At 41.6% G+C, this 23,372-nt stretch overlaps 1 protein-coding gene across 2 annotated transcripts in view; it reads left to right on the top strand.

The window, feature by feature from the left end:
* Positions 1-15,735, top strand: part of LOC126473509 (NADPH-dependent diflavin oxidoreductase 1) — a 74,383-nt gene extending 58,648 nt beyond the window's left edge. For both annotated transcript variants that reach the window (XM_050100606.1, XM_050100607.1), the window contains exon 9: positions 15,270-15,735. In XM_050100606.1, coding sequence (XP_049956563.1) covers positions 15,270-15,501 — 232 coding nt within the window. In that variant the 3' untranslated portion in view covers positions 15,502-15,735. The remainder of the gene's footprint in view (positions 1-15,269) is intronic.
* The last annotated feature ends 7,637 nt before the right edge of the window (positions 15,736-23,372 follow it).

The following is a 23,372-nucleotide window of genomic DNA, read 5'->3' on the forward strand; positions in this document are numbered from 1 at the left end:
CCGGAGATCTTGCTGGCCAGGGTAGTTGACTTACACCTTCTAGAGCACGTTGGGTGGCACGGGATACATGCGGACGTGCATTGTCCTGTTGGAACAGCAAGTTCCCTTGCCGGTCTAGGAATGGTAGAACGTTGGGTTCGATGACGGTTTGGATGTACCGTGCACTATTCAGTGTCCCCTCGACGATCACCAGTGGTGTACGGCCAGTGTAGGAGATCGCTCCCCACACCATGATGCCGGGTGTTGGCCCTGTGTGCCTCGGTCGTATGCAGTCCTGATTGTGGCGCTCACCTGCACGGCGCCAAACACGCGTACGACCATCATTGGCACCAAGGCAGAAGCGACTCTCATCGCTGAAGACGACACGTCTCCATTCGTCCCTCCATTCACGCCTGTCGCGACACCACTGGAGGCGGGCTGCACGATGTTGGGGCGTGAGCGGAAGACGGCCTAACGGTGTGCGGGACCGTAGCCCAGCTTCATGGAGACGGTTGCGAATGGTCCTCGCCGATACCCCAGGAGCAACAGTGTCCCTAATTTGCTGGGAAGTGGTGGTGCGGTCCCCTACGGCACTGCGTAGGATCCTACGGTCTTGGCGTGCATCCGTGCGTCGCTGCGGTCCGGTCCCAGGTCGACGGGCACGTGCACCTTCCGCCGACCACTGGCGACAACATCGATGTACTGTGGAGACCTCACGCCCCACGTGTTGAGCAATTCGGCGGTACGTCAACCCGGCCTCCCGCATGCCCACTATACGCCCTCGCTCAAAGTCCGTCAACTGCACATAAGGTTCACGTCCACGCTGTCGCGGCATGCTACCAGTGTTAAAGACTGCGATGGAGCTCCGTATGCCAAGGCAAACTGGCTGACACTGACGGCGGCGGTGCACAAATGCTGCGCAGCTAGCGCCATTCGACGGCCAACACCGCGGTTCCTGGTGTGTCCGCTGTGCCGTGCGTGTGATCATTGCTTGTACAGCCCTCTCGCAGTGTCCGGAGCAAGTATGGTGGGTCTGACACACCGGTGTCAATGTGTTCTTTTTTCCATTTCCAGGAGTGTATAAGTCACAGAGTAAGTTGACATGTGAACATGTTAGCGTTCGAATAAGCACTGAGTCTCAGTCTAGCGGCCGCTAGATGGCGCAGCTGCTGCATGGCTGGCAGACAGCGCCGCACATAGAGGACGTGCGTAATTGCGCAGCGGCACTTTGAATGATAGGAGGAGGTTTCCCGTACGGACGGAAGTGTCCCCGATGATAACAGGTCGAGATGACAGGAGACGTAGGGGTCGAATCTGCTGGGGCCCCATGCACCAATCTGCCCGTTGCGGCAAGTCCAGTTGATATGACAGGAGACATGGGTGATGTGTCAGCGTCCGTTGGAGGAGGAGGCGAGTAGATGTACTCTGACAGAGGATGGTCCTCCGGTTCCTGCATGGGCACGTCTCCTGGTGACGTCCGTTCTGGTGCTGGCATCGTGATGACGGTGAGAGGGCTGCGTTGTGAGTATTGAGAGATGCCAAGATCCCGAGCATCAGGTAGAGCCAAAGGTGGTGTGGCAGCATTCGGAACAGGCGTTGCTGGCACCTGAGGCCAAAGCTGGTCCGAATGACGCACTGAAACACCCGTGTCCGTCTGGATTTCATACAGGCGTCTGCCACAGTGTCTTAAGATGCGGCCCGGGCTCCACTTTGGCCGCCTGCCATATCCCCGTACCCAGACGAGGTCGTCGGCGGTGAACCGGCCAAGTGAAGGCACCCGCGGCCGTGAGGTGGGAGGCCGCAGAAGATGAAGTAGCGTGAGGGGCTGTCGGCCATGTAAGAGCTCAGCCGGGCTGTGATCGCCCATGGGGGTGAAACGGTAAGACGCCAGGAACTGGAGAAGCGCATCATCAGCAGCAGAAGAAGTCAGAAGTTTCCGCATCTGAGCCTTAAATGTTCGGACCAGTCGTTCAGCCTCGCCGTTGGATTGTGGATGGAACGGCGGGGCCGTGACATGCGTAACGCCATGACGAGCACAAAAATCCGCAAAGTCGGAAGAGGCAAATTGCGGACCATTATCAGTAACAAGAGTAGAGGGGAGGCCTTCCAAAGAAAAAATGCGGGCGAGAGCACTGGTGGTTGCCGCGGTGGTAGGTGACGTGCAACGGACAATGAAAGGAAAGTTAGAGTAGGCGTCAATTACGAGGAGCCAAGTACCTAAAAAGGGTCCCGCAAAATCAGCATGAATGCGCTCCCAGGGCTTCTCAGGCGAAGGCCACGGTGACAAAGATGACTTCGGGGCAGCGGCCTGTGACACACAAGGGCCGCAGAAATGGGCCGAGCCCGAAAAAACTTAGGCCGAGCAGCGGGTTTCAGCTTGATATGAGCTTCAAAGTCATTTGCACGGCCTAACCCAGGAGAAAAAAGGGACAAAAATGTCGTCGACAAGGAATCCAGTTGAGCATAAGGAATAGCGTCGCAGACAATATTGACAGAGTCATCTATGGAGAACCCAAAAACGCGAAAGGCATCGAAACCAAAAAGATTTTCTGCATTGCTCTGGTCGACCACAAATATGGGAACAGTGCGAACGACGGATTTGTAAGATACCTCAGCATTAAACTGTCCCAAGAGAGAAATCTTCTGTTTATTGTACGTCTGTAATTGCCGAGTGACAGGGGACAGGAGTGGAGAACCCAGCTGAAGATACGTCTGAGAATTAATTATAGTGGCAGCAGAACCGGTATCCACTTGCATGCGAACATCTCGACCAAGGATTTGGACAGTGAGGAATAACTTCCCTGAAAGCGAATAAGTGCAATTGACAGACAACACAGAATCAGAATCAGCGTCATGTTCATGAACATCATGTATGCGGTTGGATTTACAAACGGAAGACACATGACCTTTCTTTTTGCAATTGTGACACACAGCCCAACGTTGGGGACAATCCTCGCGTGAATGTTTCGTAAAACACCGCGGACATGAAGGAAGTTGCTGGGGATTTTGCTGCAGTTTCTTAGTGGGTTGTTTACGGCTAGGCCGAGGCTGCACGTGGGAGCGCACTGCGGCCACGTCGGCCGGCGGGGACGCGCCGCACGCGTCGTCAACAGCGCACAGAGGTTGTATTTCCCCGACATCACCCCACGCTTCTATTTGCGCCCCAGCGGCCCGAGAAATTTCAAAACACTGCGCAATGGAGAGAACTTCATCTAGAGTCGGATTCGCCAACTGAAGGGCACGTTGCCGAACTTCTTTGTCGGTCGCCGACCGGATAATAGCATCCCGTACCATGGAATCGACATAGGATTCTTTGTGAACGTCAGTAACAAATTGACACTTTCGACTGAGGCCGTGAAGTTCAGCAGCCCAAGCGCAATAGGATTGATTTGGTTGTTTTTGACAACGATAAAAGGCAACACGAGAGGCTACCACATGCGTTTGCTTTTGAAAATAGACAGACAGAAGTGAGCGCATTTCAGCAAAGGACGAAGATGCAGGATCCTTCAAAGGAGCCAATTGCGACAACAACCGATACATTTGAGATGAAATCCAGGAAAGGAACAGAGACTTACATGGTTGTTCGTGCGTGACATGAAATGCCAAGAAGTGCTGTCGAAGACGTTTTTTCATAATCAGACCAGTCTTCCGCCATCTCGTCGTAAGGAGGAAAAGGTGGTACAGCCAACGACGAGAAACGCCCCGCATTTGACGCTGCGACGAAATCACGAATCGCCGCTGTTAGAAGTGTTTGCTGTTCAAGGAGATTTTGCAAGAGTTGCTCGACAGTAGCCATGGAACCCTGTGAGTCAACGGTGAAAAGGAAAAATCCACTACCTCGTCGCCAATTTTTAGAACTTCAAGTCTAATACATATATTTAGGAACGACACATCAACACATATAAGTCACAGAGTAAGTTGACATGTGAACACGTTAGCGTTCGAATAAGCACTGAGTCTCAGTCTAGCGACCGCTAGATGGCGCAGCTGCTGCATGGCTCGCAGACAGCGCCGCATGTAGAGGACGTGCGTAATTGCGCAGTGGCACTTTGAATGATCGGCGAGTCACAACAATCCAAAATGTGGACTTTTCTTTCTTTATATCTTTTTCAATAAATACATGTTCTCTAAAAGACCTGTGACCAGTGCAGATTTAAAGACTACCTTGGGAAATTTTTTTGTACAATTATATTACTTCTACAGGCTAACCAACCTCTTCCTACTAGTCTGTGCTCTACCAACAAAACACCACACCCCATCTCACCAGATTGTTCAGTCTGATCAGGTAACTTCAAATTGTCTGTAACACCATGACAGTTACTATTACTTTGACCATCTATTAGCAGCCTGATACTCACAGTTTGTCCACTCATACTCATTTTAAATTGTTTTCTGATAAAATACGTACATTGGAACCCCATTTTTACACTTTTCAGGAGACCTTAGAAATTATGTAAAATATAGGAAATAACTTTTTCAGTGGCAAAAGTTGGATATAGGATTCCCCCTTGCATTTTCATAGCTTATGTATGATGATATACGTAATAGGCATCAAAATTCTTGCCAGGGACTTTTTTACTATCTAATAAAGCTTATCTGAATTTTGTACTATGTTTAGCCGCTGGTGTAACTGTAGCTGACAACTGTCTGGGAAGTAGAAATGTTTTGACTTAATTTCATTCATCATTATTGGGGTTTTTGGAAAGCCTGGAGAAGTGTCACTCATAATTTAAATAATGAAATACTGAACAAGTTAAGTATTTTTTCATGCTTGGAATAACACATTTTGAAAAGTTATTCTCATTGTCAAGTGCAGATATTTACATAAGTATTTTCTGTTGATATTTGCATAGGTTTTGTTGTGCCTCTCTTGCAATGTAGCAGTTTTTTGAGGTTGTATAGTATATTGTGCCTCCTCCATTATGCAGTAAACACACATACTCAAATCATCACTCACACTGTTTGTGAAACATCACAAAAAATTACTTACATAAATATTTGCATTTGACAGTAAGAATAAATTCTATAGATGTATGAAAAATACGTAATTGGTGCAGTGTTTCATTATTTAAACCAGAAACAGTTGAACAATGCAAAGAGAGCAGCTATACAAGTGGCAAAACAACGAAACACGTGAAAGAGGTGTTTGAGTAATGCAAAGCTGTCATGGCGATCACAAAGCTGCGTATGCGCATCAGGGACAGTTTGAAAATGGTTTTGATCAATTTATTTGAATGAACCTCATTCCTCCCATCACCCACCATGCCAAGTAGAGCTTGGCAGTTGCAGGAGACAAAGCATGGCTTCTTCAGGCTTTTACTGATTCAGATGTGCTGGTGTCAAGAAACTTAACTGTGTAACAGTTCTTGAAGACCAATCTCATGAAGACATCATTTTATGTCAGTTACATGAGTTTTTTTCTCAACAAACATTGTTTTATAAAGTGAAAATTGCTGGAAAATTGTAACAATATTATGAAAAGGAAAGGAAAGGAAAGTTGCTACTCACCATATAGCGGGGATGGCTGTGAAGCAGTCATTGAAATGAAGGATGTCGCAATTGGCAACATGCTCAACAACTGGATGGTCCACTTGTTTCTTGGCCACAGTTTGTAGGTGGCCATTCATGTGACAGACAGCTTGTTGGTTGTCATTCCCACATAGAATGCAGCACAGTGGTTGCAGCTTAGTTTGTAGATCACATGCAGGTTTCACAGGTAGATGTGATACATGATGTTTGTGAACGGTCTGGAGTAGGTGGTAGTGGTAGGATGTATGGCACAGATCTTGCATCCAGCTCTATTACAGGTGGATGAGCCATGAGGTAAGGGGCTGGGAGCAGGGGTTGTGTAAGGATGGACGAGTATATTGTGTAGGTTCGGTGGACGGCGGAATACCACTGTGGAAGGTGTGGGAAGGATAGTGGGCAGGACATTTCTCATTTCAGGGCATGACGAGAGGTAGTCGAAACCCTGGCAGAGAATGTAATTCAGTTGCTCCAGTCCTGGGTGGTACTGAGTTACGAGGGGACTGCTCCTTTGTGGCTGGATGGTGGGACTTAGGGAGGTATAGGAGAGCAGAAACATAAGGCACAGAAGCTTTGTTTTTGTACAATGTCGGGAGGATAATTATGGTCTGTGAAGGCTTCAGTGAGACCCTAAGAATAATTTGAGAGGGACCGCTTGCCACTGCAGATGCGACGACCAAGGGTGGCTAGGCTGTGCGGAAGGGACTTCTTGGTATGGAATGGGTGGCAGCTGTCGAAGTGGAAGTATTACTGGTGGTTAGTAGGTTCGATATGGACAGAGGTATTGATATAGCCATCTTTGAGGTGGAGGTCAACATCTAGGATGGTGGGTGTTTAGTTGAGTAGGATCAGGTGAAGCAAATGGGGGAGAAGTTATTGAGGTTCTGGAGGAATGTGGATAGGCTGTCCTTACCCTCGATTCAGATCTCAAAGATGTCATCAGTGAATCTGAACCAGGTGATGGGTTTAGGTTTCTGGATATTTAGCAAGGATTCCTCTAGATGGCCCATGAATAGGTTGGCATAGGATGGTGCTGTGTGTGTTTGTAAGCAATGTCTTCAAAGGATAAGTAATTACGGGTGAGGATACAGTTGGTCATGGTGACTAGGCAGGAGGTTGTTGGTTTGGAATCCATAGTGAGTTGGGAAAGGTAGTGTTTAATAGTGGTAAGGTCATGGGCATTAGAGATGTTAGTGTAAAGAGAGGTGGCATCAATAGTGATAAGAAGTGCACCATGTGGTAAAGGGGCAGGAACTGTTGAGAGTCGGTGGAGGAAATGGTTGGTATCTTTTATATAGGAGAGTACGTTCTGGGTAATAGGTTGAAGATGTTGGTCTACAAGAGCAGAGATTCTCTCGGTGGGGGCACAGTAACTGGCCACACTGGAGCATCCTGGGCAGTTGGGTTTATGGACTTTAGGAAGCACGTAGAAGGTAGGAGAGTGGTAGGGGTGACTGGAGATCCTGCTGGATTTCTGGAATGGGGTCAGCGTGGCAAAGTTTGTAGGTGGAAGTATTTGACTGCAGGCGGAGTCCTTCTGCCAGGTAATCCTTGCAGTTCAAAACAACAGTTGCGGAGCCTTTGTCCGCAGGTAGGATTATGAGGTCGGGATCAGTTTTTAGATGGTGAACTGCGGTTCTTTCTGCGGATGTAAGGTTAGTTAGCATGATGAGGGATTTGGGGAATGATGGTGAGTCAAGGTTTGAGGTTAAGAAATTCTGGAAAGTTAATAGGGTGATTTGGGAGCAGTTGGCTTGGAGTGTGGTTGGATGAAGGTGTGAACTGAGTTAGGCAGGGCTCAGCATTGATCTTTGGTTGAGTCTGATTGGTAGGGTTGGTGGCAAAAAAGTGTTTCCACTGTAGGGATTGGGAGAAGAAGAGAAGGTCTTTAACAAATCCTCCATGATTGAATTTGGGAGTGGGATAAAGGTGAGGCCTTTGGAAAGGACTGATATTTCGGTGGGGCTAAGGCTTCTGGAGTAAAGGTTTGTTTCAGGTCTGTTCTGCTTCTGGGTTCTGTGTGGTGGTGGGAGTAAGTTTAGGAGGGTGGGGTAAGTGTAGTCGGTCTGTAAGATGGCGTTTGTTAGCTTTAAGGGGACGTGGGGGAGGTTTGGAGGCTGTTGTAGAGGTGGTGGACAGTGGTACTCCAAGATGGGAGTAGGAAGTGAGCCGGGTGGTGAGCTTTATGAGGTGGTGTTGTGCATTTTGCTCTAGTTCTGGAGGGCTATAGTTTGTGTGTGCTACGGGTTCCAGGAATTTGGGATTGCGTAGCAGAAGAACTTTGTGGATGGAGAGAAGGTACTGCAAGGAGGTTTGGACTCGCTTGATATGGTTTTGCAGGACTATGTTGGTTAGGGCTAAGGATTGATGGAATCTGAACAAATAGAGGTCATTGTGGAAAGGGGGTTGCAGCCTGGGATGGGTAATTTGATGGTAAAGCCATTTGGTGGGATTCCATGAGCCAGGCAACAACATAGGAATAGTGTGTGGGACTGGGATATGGCTAGGGATAAGGAAACTTTTCTGTATTGATGCAAATGGAAGGAGCTAGGATCCATGGTAGTGGAAAAAATGCAAAAATTTATGTAAATAACATAGAATTACATAATAAAAATTCACAAAAATAGACTCAAATATGTGTGAATCATCACAAGAAGGATGAAATGGATCCAGAAGGGGAAACAAGATGAAATCTGAGGGAGTCGACGATATCGAAAAATTAGTGGGTGCGAACTGGAATAGAATGCAGAAGGAATGGGGGGTGTGCAGGGGTTTGTAGGATGAGATACATTATCGTGGGGCACCAGAAAGGTTCTGGAAATAACTTGAGAAAATATGGGATAGTGACATAGGGAAAGTGATCAATTTGAAGGTACAGGATTAATTATATCAGCAGGAGTAATGTGGGACATAAGATGCTGCACCAAAAATCATCGTGGTCTTGTAACTGTCCATTGTGCACAGCCAAATTGGTTGGTACAGTGTGGCTCGTAAGTAGAGCGTGCAGTGCGGTTTGTAAGGTGACAAGACAATCACAGGAAAGGACGGACGGACATTGAGCATAGTGATACTTTAGAAAATAGTAACAAAGGAAAACAGCGCTGGTTTAGGATAGAAGAAAAGCCATCAGGCAAAAATCAAACAATGGAAAACCCAGGGTGGAATGCAACAATATTATGAAAAGGAAAGTTGCTACTCACAATGTAGCATAGATGCTGAGTCACAGATAACGCACAACAAAAAGAAAATTATAAATATGTTACTGTGAAAATGGGTATGAATTAACATTGTGAACATAGGAAATTTGACAGAAGCAATAAAAAAGTTGTAAATGGCAGGAAAAGTTATCTCTGGGAATGTAAAAGTGGATCACAAGTGATTGTTTCTTACTCATTCCCTCTGAGAATTTTCTTATCAACTTGCTGGGCTTGACAGTCTGTGTCACTGTGATACCTTACATTTAACACATGTTAAGTAGACTGGTATCCTTTTCCTGCAGCAGGAAAATCTGAATAGTTTTTCCATTTTTTTTTTTACCCTTAATATTACTTTCACTTTCTGCTTACTCCTTGCTTGTTGATGCCTCCTCCATTCTTCCAGTGACTCTTGGTAACAGTGCACCAAGCTGAACCCTATAAGTCACACTGCCTTCTCCAGATTTTTATTCACCTTAGAGTACCATCTAGCATACATTATAATATTCCTATTCTGCATTTGTCTTATTTTTAGTATATAAAATTTGTCCATATCCCCCCCCCCCCCCCCCCTCCCCCTCTTCAGCAAACAAATTTGTTGGCTACTCTCTTATTAGCCTGCACCTGTGACCTCAATATATACATCCATCTTGTTATTCGTGGATACATTTAATGATCCACTCTTTATATGCAAGAAGTTGCCTACCTTCTACAGATGCTCCTTAGAGTCTCCTGTACCTGGGTGACCTCGTGCACACTAGTTATAGAAGTTTGTTTAGTTATTGTGGTAGATATCTCCTTTCCTATTTCTTTTGCCAACTTCGTTGTTGGTTTTCATGTATGGTGATCTTCACGGCTGTACATCTTTCCCATTTAATTTATTCTGGTACTTTCTGTTTATGGATCATTTAACCTCTCCACATTGAAATGGGGAATATTTTTTATTGTCTGTGGCTCTTCATATAGGGGGAAAACATTGTAATGTTCCCCTCTCTCTTGTCACTTTTTTATGACTTTGCAACCATACATTATCTCCTTTCTCATCTTTTGAAAAGTAATTTCATTTACTTACCTCCCACCTCAAATTTTATGACTTTGTACTCTGCCACTGTGTTTTAATTTAGTAAAAAAGTTATCCACTTTAGGTCCTATCTCCATATGTTTAATTTCAGCAATTGTTCTTTTTCATCCTTGTTTAAATGTCTAAAATTGTATTTTCATTACACTTCTCTGTAATCTCCTTGGTCCACTATTTTCTACTTTTGACCTGGGCTTGTTTTCATGTCATATACCCTGTTTTCAGAGCTTACCACCACTCTCCCATTTGCTGTAAAACGTGGTTGATTCTTGTCTATTTTCTCTAATTAATAGAGGCAAGACTCTCCCATTATCATTATTAATTTTCATTGCCACATGGTTCAGATTTGTTATTAAATCATTTTCCATCATCCAGTCTACCCCTAATAACACATTTATATTCACATGGGGAATTACCAACAAAAATTTTTGGAATACTTGTCTATTAATTTTAAAAGTTATCGCCACCTCTGATCCTAACATTTTGCTCTTCAGTTCTCGTACATCAACTATACATGCAATAGATAAATAATAGATAGTGTGGACTTATCCACACTTTATTTCTTTTCCAAACCTCTATAGCATTAATGTGTGCTTTTGATGCAGTATCTACTATGAAATCAAAGGATTCTCCTCTGATCATTTCTTGTATAATTAACATACTTTTTCTTTCTTCCCGTGCACCTCTTGTTGTTCTAACATTCTTCCCTTGGTATCTAAGGAAAGTACTGATCACTACCATTATTTTTTGGGTGCCCATGGACTTGATTATTATCCTGCTCAGTGCACCACTCCTAAAATTATTTTGTTCACCTCATGTCATGAAAGGTTTTGGCCTTCCATTACTTCTGGTATATTGGTTTCTGTGCAGGGTTTACCTATGGAATCCGATTTTGATGTGAATTTTTATTATTTCTTCTCACCTCTACCCATGTGTCATCTTTGCTTTGTATCATTACTTTCTTTGATTTTATATGAATAATCAAGCTGGTCCAGTGACTCAAGTAAGTGTTGTGCAACCGCCTCTTTCCTCGACTAAGTTTTCTCTTACACAGTCCAGCAATCAACTAATTGGTGCTTAAATCAACTGTGCTTCATTTATTGTATTTTTTCGCTCATCAGAGTACATGGCCTGGTTTAAATGTCACCCCAAGAAATTTCTGTAGCCTACTGAGCTATCCTTACATATACAATGGCCTAGTGATCCTAACCGAGCGAGGTGGCGCAGTGGTTAGACACTGGACTCGCATTCGGAAGGACGATGGTTCAATCCCGCGTCCGGCCATCATGATTTAGGTTTTCCATGATTTCCCTAAATCACTCCAGGCAAATGCCGGGATGGTTCCTCTGAAAGGGCACGGCCGACTTCCTTCCCCATCCTTCCTTAATCCGATGAGACCGATGACCACGCTGTCTGGTCTCCTTCCCCAAACCAACCAACCAACCAGTGATCCTAATCTAGGCTTGTTCTGCACTTTGTCTGACAAATATTTGGTCATATAATCAAGGTGGATTTTCTTCCTCTTGGGATAACCAAAAATGTATACGTTTTTCAAGTTAAACAGAAGAAGATTTAGTTCAACTGTTCAGCAGTTTGGAATTTTTCCATATTTAGCAAAGAAGCAAAGAAAATTGAACTAAATCTTGTATATAACTCATAAAATGTATACATTTCTGTGACTTATACAGTGTATACATTTCTGATTATCCAAAGAGGAAGGAAATCTGCCTTCAAACGATTTTTAAAAACTGCCAGGTGTACTTGCCCATGTGGTTTGAACATAGAAAAGCTGCAGGATCTTCTTCTCTTCATTTTAAAGTGTAACTCTTCCAACCAATTTGTGTTCAGATAACTGTGATTCATGGTTGGATTGTTCGGTTTCAACTTGTAGCCTGCAAGCATTATATGATATTGTATCTATGAATTCTGTTTCCTCGGTGAGGCATAGAAGTAACATGCAGGGAATTTGGCGTGTCAGCACATCACAACGTTCTTCAAGTTTCTCATCACTGTTGATTTTTTGACCACCAATGGACATTTTTAGCTGCAAAAAGATACAGAAATTGATACAGACAAGATGAAAGCTCAACAAGGAGGGATTCCAACTTGCTCCAGCTACATTCTGTGATACTTACCTGTCTTGTTTGCTGCATGAGGTCAGGCATTGCCATGAATCAAAACAGTACTGTTTGTGGGCTTTCTGCAAAGCTCATTCTGTATTGCAGAACGCAGTTTCGTAAGCATCTCACTGTAAACATTTGCATTGATTGTTTCACCTCACAATAAAACAATGCAGCAGTAAAGTACTATGTACATCCCAAAAGACTGTGCACATAACTTTTCAATGTGTCAAGATTTGTTTGGTTTTAGTCTTTCCTGGTTATACAATGTGCCTCCTTTCCACGTAACAAGGACACATTTTTCAAAAATTCAGTTATTCAGAAAAAATGTCATTAAGAAGTAATCTTGAAATTTGTGGAAAGTTCTTAGAGAGATTGAATTCTGTAAATTTATGGTTTCCTTTTAAGATGTCTTCAACTAAATGAATCAGTTGTACATTAAACAAACATGGATTCCCACTTTGTTCATTATCAAGCAATTGAGCATGTCCTTTGTTGAACATTGGACCCGTCTACCATTTTAATCACTCATCACATTTTCTCTGTAAATTTATTAATGAATGTTGACTGGTTTAGTGTTGTCCACATTCAGGAAATGGATTACAAATCAAATCTCACAAGCAGCCAGATTTGCAGTCAACTTTGCTGTTTTAACTTCATGTAGAACTTAAAATTGTGTCATCTCCTTCTCCTCAATTCAAAGCAACTACTGCCAATACATTGAACTGAGGTTGTAATGTTGTCACAGAAAGAAAAAGGTTCATTTAGTAAGCATGAAACCATCACAGATATGATCAGACAACTCCAGTGACAAACACTGCAAGAGAAAGCATTCTGTATCACAGTACAGTTTACTGTTGAAGTTCTGAGAGCATACATTCCTAGAAGAGTCAACAAATACATTGCTCCCTCCTATGTACATCTTGCAAAAAAAGTATTAAGATAAAATTAGAGAGATTCGATCCCACATGGAGGCTTACTGGCAATCATTCTTCCCGCAAACTATTCATGAATGGAACAGGAAAGGGGGAGGTGACAGTTGCACACAAAGTATCCTCCACCATACACCACAAGGTGGCTCGTAGAGTATAGATGTAGATGTAGAAGTGGAATTTACCTTCTGAACACAACTCATATTTCAATAAGCAATAAATCTACTCTAAACTAAAAACAGTCACCTCAAGTATTTATCTGATCAGTCAGTAACTAGACTACTGTACTACTCTCTACTCATTATTAGTCTCTAAAGTTCCTTTCTACAATACTTCTATGCAAGAGTCAAGGTCATTACAATAAAATATGTCTGTACTAACTACTGCTTCAAAAACCAGACTCCAATTGTAATGACGCTGTTGTTTATTAAACTATTCAATGACAGCATTTTCATGAGGCTTATTGGTGCACATTTAGTAATTGTTTAGTAATTGCTGCGGGTTTTGAGTTTACAATGTTATTCTGTATTTTATTAAAGTGCTGCATAGGTAAGTCACTCATTCCGCACCAATTCTCATAACACAGCCACATACATTTCCCTGGACACACTTACAAATAAAGTATTAAATATTAATTACAGCAAAACACCACTATTGCATTCAGAATTGATGGCAATAAACTCGAGGGATCTCGGAGCTAGTTAACCTTTCAGAGATGAAATACATAGCACTATCGATAGATACACACAGGTCTGACATGCTAGGCACATGTAGTCTTACACAAGGGGGGGAAAAAAACCTGAAGTCAGCTTACGTATGTAAATACACACACAGAAAGCATAGTTTCAAACAGTGGAAAATCCAGAATGGAATGTAACAATGTTATGAGAAGGAAAGTTGCTACTCACCATATGGCAGAGATGCTGAGTCATTAGACAGAGGGCATGTCAGAGATGGGGAGGGCGGACGGAGTGGCAGAAAAGGAGAGGAGAGAAATAAAAAGACTGGGTGTGGTGGTGGAATGATGGCTGTGTAGTGCTGGAATGGGAACACGGAAGGGGCTGGATGGGTGAGGACAGTGACTAACGAAACTTGAGTCACTTTCTTCACCCACCCAGCCCCTTCCGTGTTCCCATTCTAGCACTACACAGCCATCATTCCATCACGACATCCAGTCTTTTTATTTTCTCCTTTTCTGCTACCCTCCCTGCTCCCCCCCCCCCCACCTCCCCACCTCTTCCCTGCTCTCAGTCTAACTTGCAGCACTTCACTGTCAGCCACATCCACCATAATATTCCTTCCCCTCCCTGCTCCAACCTCGTCCTTACCCCACCCAGTCGCCACTCCCATCATGCACTGGTGCTGTTGCTCACAGTGTTGCCTGTGACTGCAGTCGTGTGCGAGTTGGGATTGCCAGTGCGCGCGCGCGCGCTCGTGTGTGTGTGTGTGTGTGTGTGTGTGTGTGTGTGTGTGCGCGTGTGTGTGCGCGTGTGTGTGTGCGCGCGCGTGCGTGCGTGCGCGCGCGCGTTGTGTGTGTGTCTAGTGTTGATGAAGGCCTTAATGGCCAAAAGGTATAATTGTGAGAGTCTTGTTGTTGTGCTTATCTGCGACTCAGCATCTCTGCTATATAGTGAGAAGCAACTTTTCTTCTCAAAAATCATAGTTTTTTATGTAGCAGAATTTTGTGACATGTTATACACTAATGTACCAAAGATGAACACTGTAGCATTAGTTTATCCCAGTCAAAATAGCAAAAATTGTGGAATGCCCACAAAGCATGTCTTTTGTGTGGACTTGCCAACAGTGCAGTTGGTTATGTGTTAATCTTGCTGCTTATTTGTCTTCAAATCAAGATTCCAATCTAAAATGCCCATTTATGAAGTTAGTATAATGTAAATGGATAGATAAAAAATCTACTCACCAAGCGGCGATAGGAGAACAGACAAGTTGAACTTTTACAAGCTTTAGGAGCCTGTGGTTCCTTCTTCTGACCGAGGAGTTGAAGGGGAAGGAATCAGTCTTTCCTTCTCATCCTGTCAGGTAGTCTTCCTGACCCGCAGTTCTGGGTGACTTTTTTGAACTATACCCCTTTCAGTAAATATCTCCAGTCATTTTCCTTCACCGTTCTTCGCTCCCATTCAACTCTTCTGCCAGGAGGAGGAGCCACATGCTCCAAAAGCTTGTAAAAGTTAAACCTTTTGTGTGTGTGTGTGTGTGTGTGTGTGTGTGTGTGTGTGTTTCTCCTGCCCCTCTTGGTGAATAGACTTTTTATGTATCCATTATATTATGTTGTCAGTAATTAATTATTTTTGTTGCCTTATGTGAAGTCAGCTTGCCACAAATTCTGTCTGATGTATGTAGTATTATAGTGGTGAATAATAGGTTATGTTAATTTCATAAGAAAAAGTTGTAACTATGGTAATGGATTTATACTTTGCAGATATGTTCAACATGTATTATGCGAGCAAGCAGATTTATTGTGGGATTTGTTAAATAAGAAGAGTGCATACATTTATGTTGCTGGAAATTCAAAAAATATGCCAGATCAAGTCAGAGATACTTTTATTTCACACGTTTGTGGTGGTGCAGGAGAACTTCCGGAGACAAGTGCTACAAAATTCATTGAACAACTAGAGATGAATGGAAGATATCAGACAGAAACCTGGAGCTGAAAGTATCAAACTATGTTTGTGTGAACTGCCAATATTTTAGTTTTTGTCTAATTTTCCTTTCTGATCTTTTTTTGTACTACGCTTGTTGTACAATGTGTATGTTACCTGTTATTGTGATAAATTAAATGCCTTGCTAAAACAGCTAGTTTTCCAAAGGCCTGGCTTAAAAACTGTTAAATTTAAGAGCTGTATTGTTCATAGTTGCTGTTATATAAAGGTGATTCTCATACTTAATTGTTTCAAAAATATTTATTTATCATATCCTGATATATTTTCCATGAGGTCCTTCCAATGGATTTAAGTTTTATTTCTGACTTTATCGTATGGTTTAAGGTAATTCCACACTTACATTAGCCATGGGATCACTTTTCTTTGTGTGTGCTTGATATGTGTTTATATCACTGGTTCACAAAAATGTAATAATATGAATGAATATCCTCTGTTTCTTCTGAAAAAAGTTATTTCTTTAGTTTACAAACTATCAGAAATGTTGTCGATGCAATACCTGCAAGTAATTCAGCACGAAGGATGTGCTTTGATTGATCAGGATCATGTCACAAACTTTGTGTAATTTCTTAAATTTACTTCTCATAATTGGAAATACTGTGTAGTTACTACTGTGATATAGGGTAAACAGAATGCATTTGAAATATATTAGAGGGGCACAGCACAGAGGGAGCTTTAAAGCAGATACTGTGAGATTCTTTCTTAACCAGTCTCACTGAGCAGGGGTTTTGTTGCCTTTGGCATTTTTCAATATTGTATCTCATATATTTACATAATAATATAGGTGCAAACCAGTATCTCCCTCCACTTCCTATTCTTTAAAGAATCAAACTTCGGGTATGAAATATCCATTTCTCATATCTCAGTGTGTAAGATATCATATCTCCTGAACTGTGTGTCATGCAATGATATAGTTTTGCAGATACATGCAATGGTATATGTGGATTCTGTTTGCAAATAGTTAGTAGTAATGAAGTAATAAATTAAAATGTCAAGCCTGATGATGAAGTTTTATTGCACAAACAGCGAAAATGTAGAAAGTGATGAAAATAATCATGGTGATGATATTATATTGGATATTGTAGAGTTGTTTTACATGCAGTAATTTTTATATTTGTTCACATTATATTATGAGCATTAAGTAGTATATCATAACTGGAGGGTTTTCTCCATAATAAACATAATTAAGTGATATTTCCTATAAAAAGTAAAATTTTGTGGAATGTATGGGATTCCAAACAGCTGGTGCAGATCACACTTAACAAAACAGATGCAAAGAGGAGTCATGAATAATTCAGAAAAATAGGAGGAGAAAGAATTTTAGTGACTTGGAGAAATCACAAATAGGACTCCACCCCTATTGCTTTCATTTGTGAATGAAACTGGACTGTGCATAAAGCAGAGTTTGTACATTCCACATGTGACACACATGTTCTAATTATTTCATGGAGAATTCACTTCTACGCAATTAACAAAATAATGCCAACAATAAACAAAACATTACCAGGAGCCACTGAATAAAATGGAGTGCTCCACATTTCGTGTTGTCATTTTGGTTACAGTGTGAACTGGGAGAAAGATTTTATTCAGCTTTTCAGACATAATATTTTGCACTTTGTGTAACTGATACCTTTTCAAAGTGAAAAATGGATACCTTAACACTTTTTCAGACTGACATATGTTAGTGTCTTCTCTGTTCCATACTCAGGAAATGAGCATTGGGGCACAGATGAAAGTCCTGAATTGCTATCCTGATCAAGATGCTTTGGCACTGCCTTGTAAAGGTGAATCCTCATCAACATTGAGAGGAGGCAAGGCTCTGAGTGATCTCTCAGTCCTTTCCCAGTCTTCTAAAACCTATCTGTTAGTTCTCCTTGAAGGAAGCACTAATAGTTCAGAAAGCTAGTAAATTGTGTGCTTTGGTTATAAATGTGCATTATTAGCATACTCCAATGTCAACTCCTGAAGGTAAGTTATAGACAGTCATTCTGTGTTCTTGAAATTTCAGTTATTTCAAGGGTATTTATAGGGACAGTGTGTATATCACAAAAGACCCAACTATTTTTAAATGAATACACAATAACAGTATTAACTTTTGTTCAGTATTACAAAAAGAATTCTGTTACAGTTTCGTAGTTCTCTGTTATTAGCTCAAAGCATAACTGTTCATCTTTCACCTCCTCTCACCCCCTCACCTTTCTCCTCCCCCTCCCTCCAATAAAAGGAATTGAGACTGACAACAAACAAATATGAACATGTCACAAGTTTAACAATGTGAGTCTCTTCTATTTTTCATGACAGTGATCAGTTTATGAATGTAGGAAAAACATATTTGAGTTTATGGAAGAACTCATTTGCATATATTTTTGTGGATGGCAGAAACAGCTACATGTTTTCATTCAGCAGCCAGCACTTATAAATCCAGGTTTGAGATCTGTGCAATTTGTGTAAGGGTGGTGATGGGTGGGTTGGTTATATGTAGGGACAGGAAAAAATCATTTCATGACCAAATTGTGTGTTATTTTTCTCAAATTCTGTGTATTTTTTTGTCACATTTGGTGCTTTTCCCAAATTCGGTGTCTATCTTTTTTTGCCAATTTCATTGTGTGTGGTGCTTTTTTACAAAATTCACTGTCATTCTGTTGCCAAATTTGATAGTTTCTTGCTAGATTCAGTGCTGCTTTTTTTTCCAAATTCGATGGCTTTCTGACAAATTTGATAGTGTTTTTTGCCAGATTTGTTGCTTTTTGTTTTTGCTAACTTTGGTGCTATTTATGTCATCAAATCAAAGATCATCATTCAGGAAATCAACTGTTATTGTAAGATCAAAAACGAACCCCCAGCCTTGAGTAGATTAGAAGCAAAAAATCAGTTTGGACATTCAGTAACTATCGGTTATGAATGTTAGTAAATTGTCATCCTTATTTTTGTAACATTTTTATGCAATGCAAAATAACAAATTTTTGCAATATGTTGTAGAAGTCACTGGTTTCATGTTTTTCCACTAAAAACCATTAATTTTGTGTTATTTTTTCATGTTATCATTTTCATGAAATTTTCCTGTCCCTAATTGTATGTAAGTAGGCATGAGTGACAAATCACTCATGTACTACCCTAAAAGGAGGAGGAGCAGCTTTCATGTGTGTTTCAGATTGTTAATAATACCATCTTATGTCAAGGAACTTCACACAGCACCAGTGATCTTCAAAATAGAATCCTCTCGTGGATATTAGAGGAGGCAAATAAGGCTTATTATATGAATTTTTGCACTACTCTAAACTGTATCTGTTCAAACAGTAATCTTTTAACGTTAGCATTGGCAGAGTTCATTCAAAATACAAAAACTGCTTGTTCCTTTCCCTTTGTGTTCCGTAGTCATTATGTGAGAAGTTTGGTATTATTGAGGCCTTTGCTGTTATTTTTAGGTCCTGTTTGGCTGATGCATGATGTAGTAATGATGATTGCCATGTTGAAGTTAAGAATAGTCACAGCCCAAGTTCACAAATAAATTTACTGTTCTGTGCTGAGAACCGTGAAGCAGTGTGGTGTCGGGCCTGGTCGCGGTGGGTCTAGATTAATGAGTCACGATTGTAGCCAGTTCCTGTCCCAAAACTGAGTGACCAGTTGGATGCTGCTGCAGACTGTGCGTGGCCTTATGTATCCAGTAGGTGGAAATATGTCCGCGGCCATCTGATGTGTGCACGGTACTTGTTTCCTCGATAGCAGCAGTGCCAGTTTCCCAATGTGTGCTTTGCTTGGAATTGTGGCTCACACCCTCTGGTGGCATGTCTAACAGACATTGTATCAATGGTCTGTTTGTATACATTAAAACATCCATAACATGCACTCTCTGTGTAGTAGTCTCCAGAGGAGGCACATCTGTGGCTACTGGTAGGCAAACTGCAGAGTGAAGACTTCGTGCTGGCAGTGTATGTAGGCAGCCTATGGCTGATATACACCAGGTATATATTTTTTCTATCTCTACTTGGCTGTTAGGGATGGGCCAGTTATTCTACTGGAGCAGATTTCCTGGAATTTAAAGTGATACTTCTTGCCAAAGTTGAACTTAGGGCGGGGGGTAGGAAATACTATCATCTCTCTGTACATACTTGTAAGTTGCACTGGCTCTCTGTCAGAATAAGTTACGTATTATTCCTACCCTTAGAGAGAGAGAGAGAGAGAGAAGTCTGCCTTCCTGCAAACATACCTTAATACAGGAACATACTGATAATTCACTCTCTCCTAGACACTTTTTTAGTACTCTGAGACCTAGTGAAGAATAGGCTAGGGAAGTTCTACGTTAAGCCTACAAGCAAGTACATTCCCAGACAGTGTGTAAAGATGTTTTATTTTCAAGAGACAGTTGTCTTTACAACTCTTACTTGACTTATGTGTAGACTACAGCTTTGATATAGTTTGTGCTTGGCACCATATCATAAGCAGCCATCACAGAGAATCATAAAGGGACAATATGACTTTCCTATGGATTACAGAAGCCATGGAACACACGATCTTTTCAGCAGAAAGCCTCATAACTTGCTCATAAAAATACAATACAGAAGAACTTTTTCTGCCATGTGCATCACTAAACAAAGCAGCACAGGATACAGTATATGACAACTACCCCAAGAAATTTCACTTCACAAGGTCGAGACAATATTATGGGTTCATAAGCTGCGCTGTTACTGCAACCAAGTCATGATGAGAAGTAATACGCTCACAGTGAGAAATGGAAACTTAAACACATAAATATTCAAATACCGAAAACCATATGAGAAGCATGGCAAATAAATGAAGAGATAGGTGAGTCTTCTGTAGATCTCAGCTCGTGTTGGATTGGTTTTTACTGACAAGGTCAAATAGTTGGTGAAGAAGGCATGTTTCTGGCCCTGTAATGAAGGGCAAACACCAGAGTGTAGGGGATAGTGTCTTTGTCTAGTAATCAAGAATTCCTGGGTTTGAATACACCCACTGCTTAAATTGTGAATACAAATCAGCTGCAGCTGAAGTCTTCCGACATAAGAAGTCATCCCCGCTTTGTCAACTATTCAAAGAGGGAGGAAGACTGGTCAAAGGTTCGGGGCACCCTCTTGCCCTTGGGGTAGTAAATTGCTCCTAAAAGACAGAAGAATCAGCAGTATGAGGATGCAGAAGGCAACAGAAACCACTGCATTAAATACTCACCATGTGCCCAGCAGTTTGAAAAGTGCTTTAATTCCAGATGAGCCCTGCATTCATATCTCCAGTAGGGGCCTGCCAAGGGGAGAGTGACCCTGGGAAAGAGATTGAATTACCAACAGAAGTGATAACTACACAACGAAGGCTTTCATGACCAGATGTTTCAGCTGCCGAGAATTCTTCTGGGTTATGTGGCTGTGGTCCATGGAACTCTTCTATACCTGACATTTTGTCCAAAGCTACATTGGATGACTTCGGTGGTGCTCCTTGTTGTGCTGAGTCTTGCCAACTGACAAGACTCAGCACAACAAGGAGCACCTCCGAAGACATCCAACGTAGCTTTGGACAAAACGTCAGGTATAGAAGAGTTCCATGGACCACGGCCATATAACCCGAAATAATTCTCAGCAGAAGTGTTAAAGATCAATGTCTGAAGTCTGGTTGTGGTAGTAAAGCTAGAAAATCTGGAAAGAGAAATGAATAGACTAGCCTAGGTATGGTGGAATTCAGTAAAGTGAAATAGGAAGGAAATAGGGATTTCTGGCCAGACGAGTGTAGGGTCATACCAACAGCAGAAGAAAATGGCAGTGCAGTTTGTCAGGAATCGGAAGACTGGGCAGGGGAAGAGCTACTGAGAACAATTCAGTTATAGGCTTATTCCCATCAGAATCAAATCAACAGCAAACCAACACTAACTATAGCTCAGGTATTAATATTGGTGTTGCAAGCAGAAGATGAAAAAAGAGAGAAAATGTAGAGGAAATTGAAGATGTAATTCATTGTGTAAAGAGAGATGAAGTGCTGATGAACATGAGTGATTGGCACAACATTGTTGTAGGTGAAGGAATAGAAAACAGAGTTGTGGGAGAAAAAGAGCTTGGTGGTAGAAATGAGACAGGAAAAAGAAAAATCAAATTCTGCAATAAATTTCAACTAGTAATACTGAATACGGCATTCAAAAATCACAATAGGAGGAAGCGAATTTGGAAACAGCATTGAGACACGCACAGATTTCAGCTGAATTGTATCATGGTGAGACGAGAGATTCCGAAATAAGACAGTGTATTGTAAAATGTACTCAGGAACAAATGTATATTCAGATCAGAATTTAGTAATGGTGAAGAGTGGGGAGAAGCTGAAGGGAATTGTCCAGAAGAATCAGTGTGAAAAGAAATGGGATACAAAAGTACTGAGGAATGATGAGATTAAGTGCTCTAAGGAGGTGTATTTCAAGTGCTCTCAGGTTGCAGATACTATTCAGTGAGTGGTGTCATTTACTCTTAAATTATTACAGTCAGAAATGTTGGGCAGGCAAGGGAGGTAACTGTGAAGAAAGCTTGGATACCAGAAGAAATACTTCAGTTGATTAATGAATGAAGGAACTACAAAAATGTTAGAGACAAGATATGAATTCAGTAATATATGTGACTTAGGAATGAAATAAATAATAAGTGCAGGTAAGCTAAAGCGAAATAGTTGCAGGAAAATTATGAAGAAATTGAAAAAAAAAGGTTGTCAGAAGGTCTATTTCAGCAGGTAGAAAAATCTTCAATAAAATTTAAAGCAAGAGCATTAACATTAAGGGTGTAAGAGGAATTCCTCTCTCAAATGCAAAGGGAAGAGCAAGTAGGTGGAAAGAGTACACTGGAGGCCTCTTCAATGCGAAAGAATGGTCTGATGATGTTACAGGAGAAATGGGAGTCAGTATGTAAGATATAGGTGATCCAGTATTAGATTTGGAGATTGACAGAGCTTTGGAAGATTTGAGATCAGATCAGCCAGAAGGCATAAATAAGATTCTTGCATAATGTATAAAATCATTTGCGGAAAGCTGCAACCAAATGCCTATTCAAGTTGGTTTGTAGAATCTACACAACTGAAGACATACCATCAGGCTTTCAGAAAAACATCATTCCGGCAATTCTGTAAATGGCAAGGGCAGATACATGGAAAAGCTATTGTACTATCATCTTAATAGCTCATGCATCAAAGTTGCTGACAGTAACAATATACAGAAAAGTGGAAAAGAAAACTGAGATCAGTTTGGCTTTAGGAAAGTTAAAGGCACCAGAGAGGCAGTTCTGATCTTCCGCATGATAATGGAAGCAAGGCTTCAGCAAAGTCAAGACACACTCATAGGATTTGTTCAACTAGAAAAAAAGTTGGACAATGTAAAGTGGTGCAAGATATTAGAATCTCTTCAGAAAAATACTGTAAGCTATAGGGAAAGATTGGTAGTACGCGGTCGGTACAAAAACCAAGAGGGAACGAGAAGAATGAAAGACCAAGAATGTGTTCCGATTAAAAAAAGGTACAAGACAAATGCAGTCTTTTGCAACTATTGTTCAATCTGTAAATCAAAGGAGGAGTGATGATAGTAAAAGAAATAAAGTGGGATTAAAATTCAGAGTGAAAGGGTATCAGTGATAAGATTTGCTGATAACATTGGTGTCCTCAGTGAAAGTGAAGAAGTATTACAGAGCCTGTTAATGCATACAGAATATGGATTCAGGGTAAATCAAACAGATGAAAGTAATGAGGAGTAGCAGCAATGAGCTTATTGGTAAAGTAAACATGAAAGTTGAGGACCAAGGAGTAGATTAAGTATGGGAATTCTGCTCCCTTGAAATAAAAATGGTGAATGAGACAAAGCAATGAGAACACAAAAAGCGTATTGGCACAGGCAA

This window comes from Schistocerca serialis, chromosome 4, assembly GCF_023864345.2.
Source record: "Schistocerca serialis cubense isolate TAMUIC-IGC-003099 chromosome 4, iqSchSeri2.2, whole genome shotgun sequence".
NCBI classification, from domain to species: domain Eukaryota; kingdom Metazoa; phylum Arthropoda; class Insecta; order Orthoptera; family Acrididae; genus Schistocerca; species Schistocerca serialis.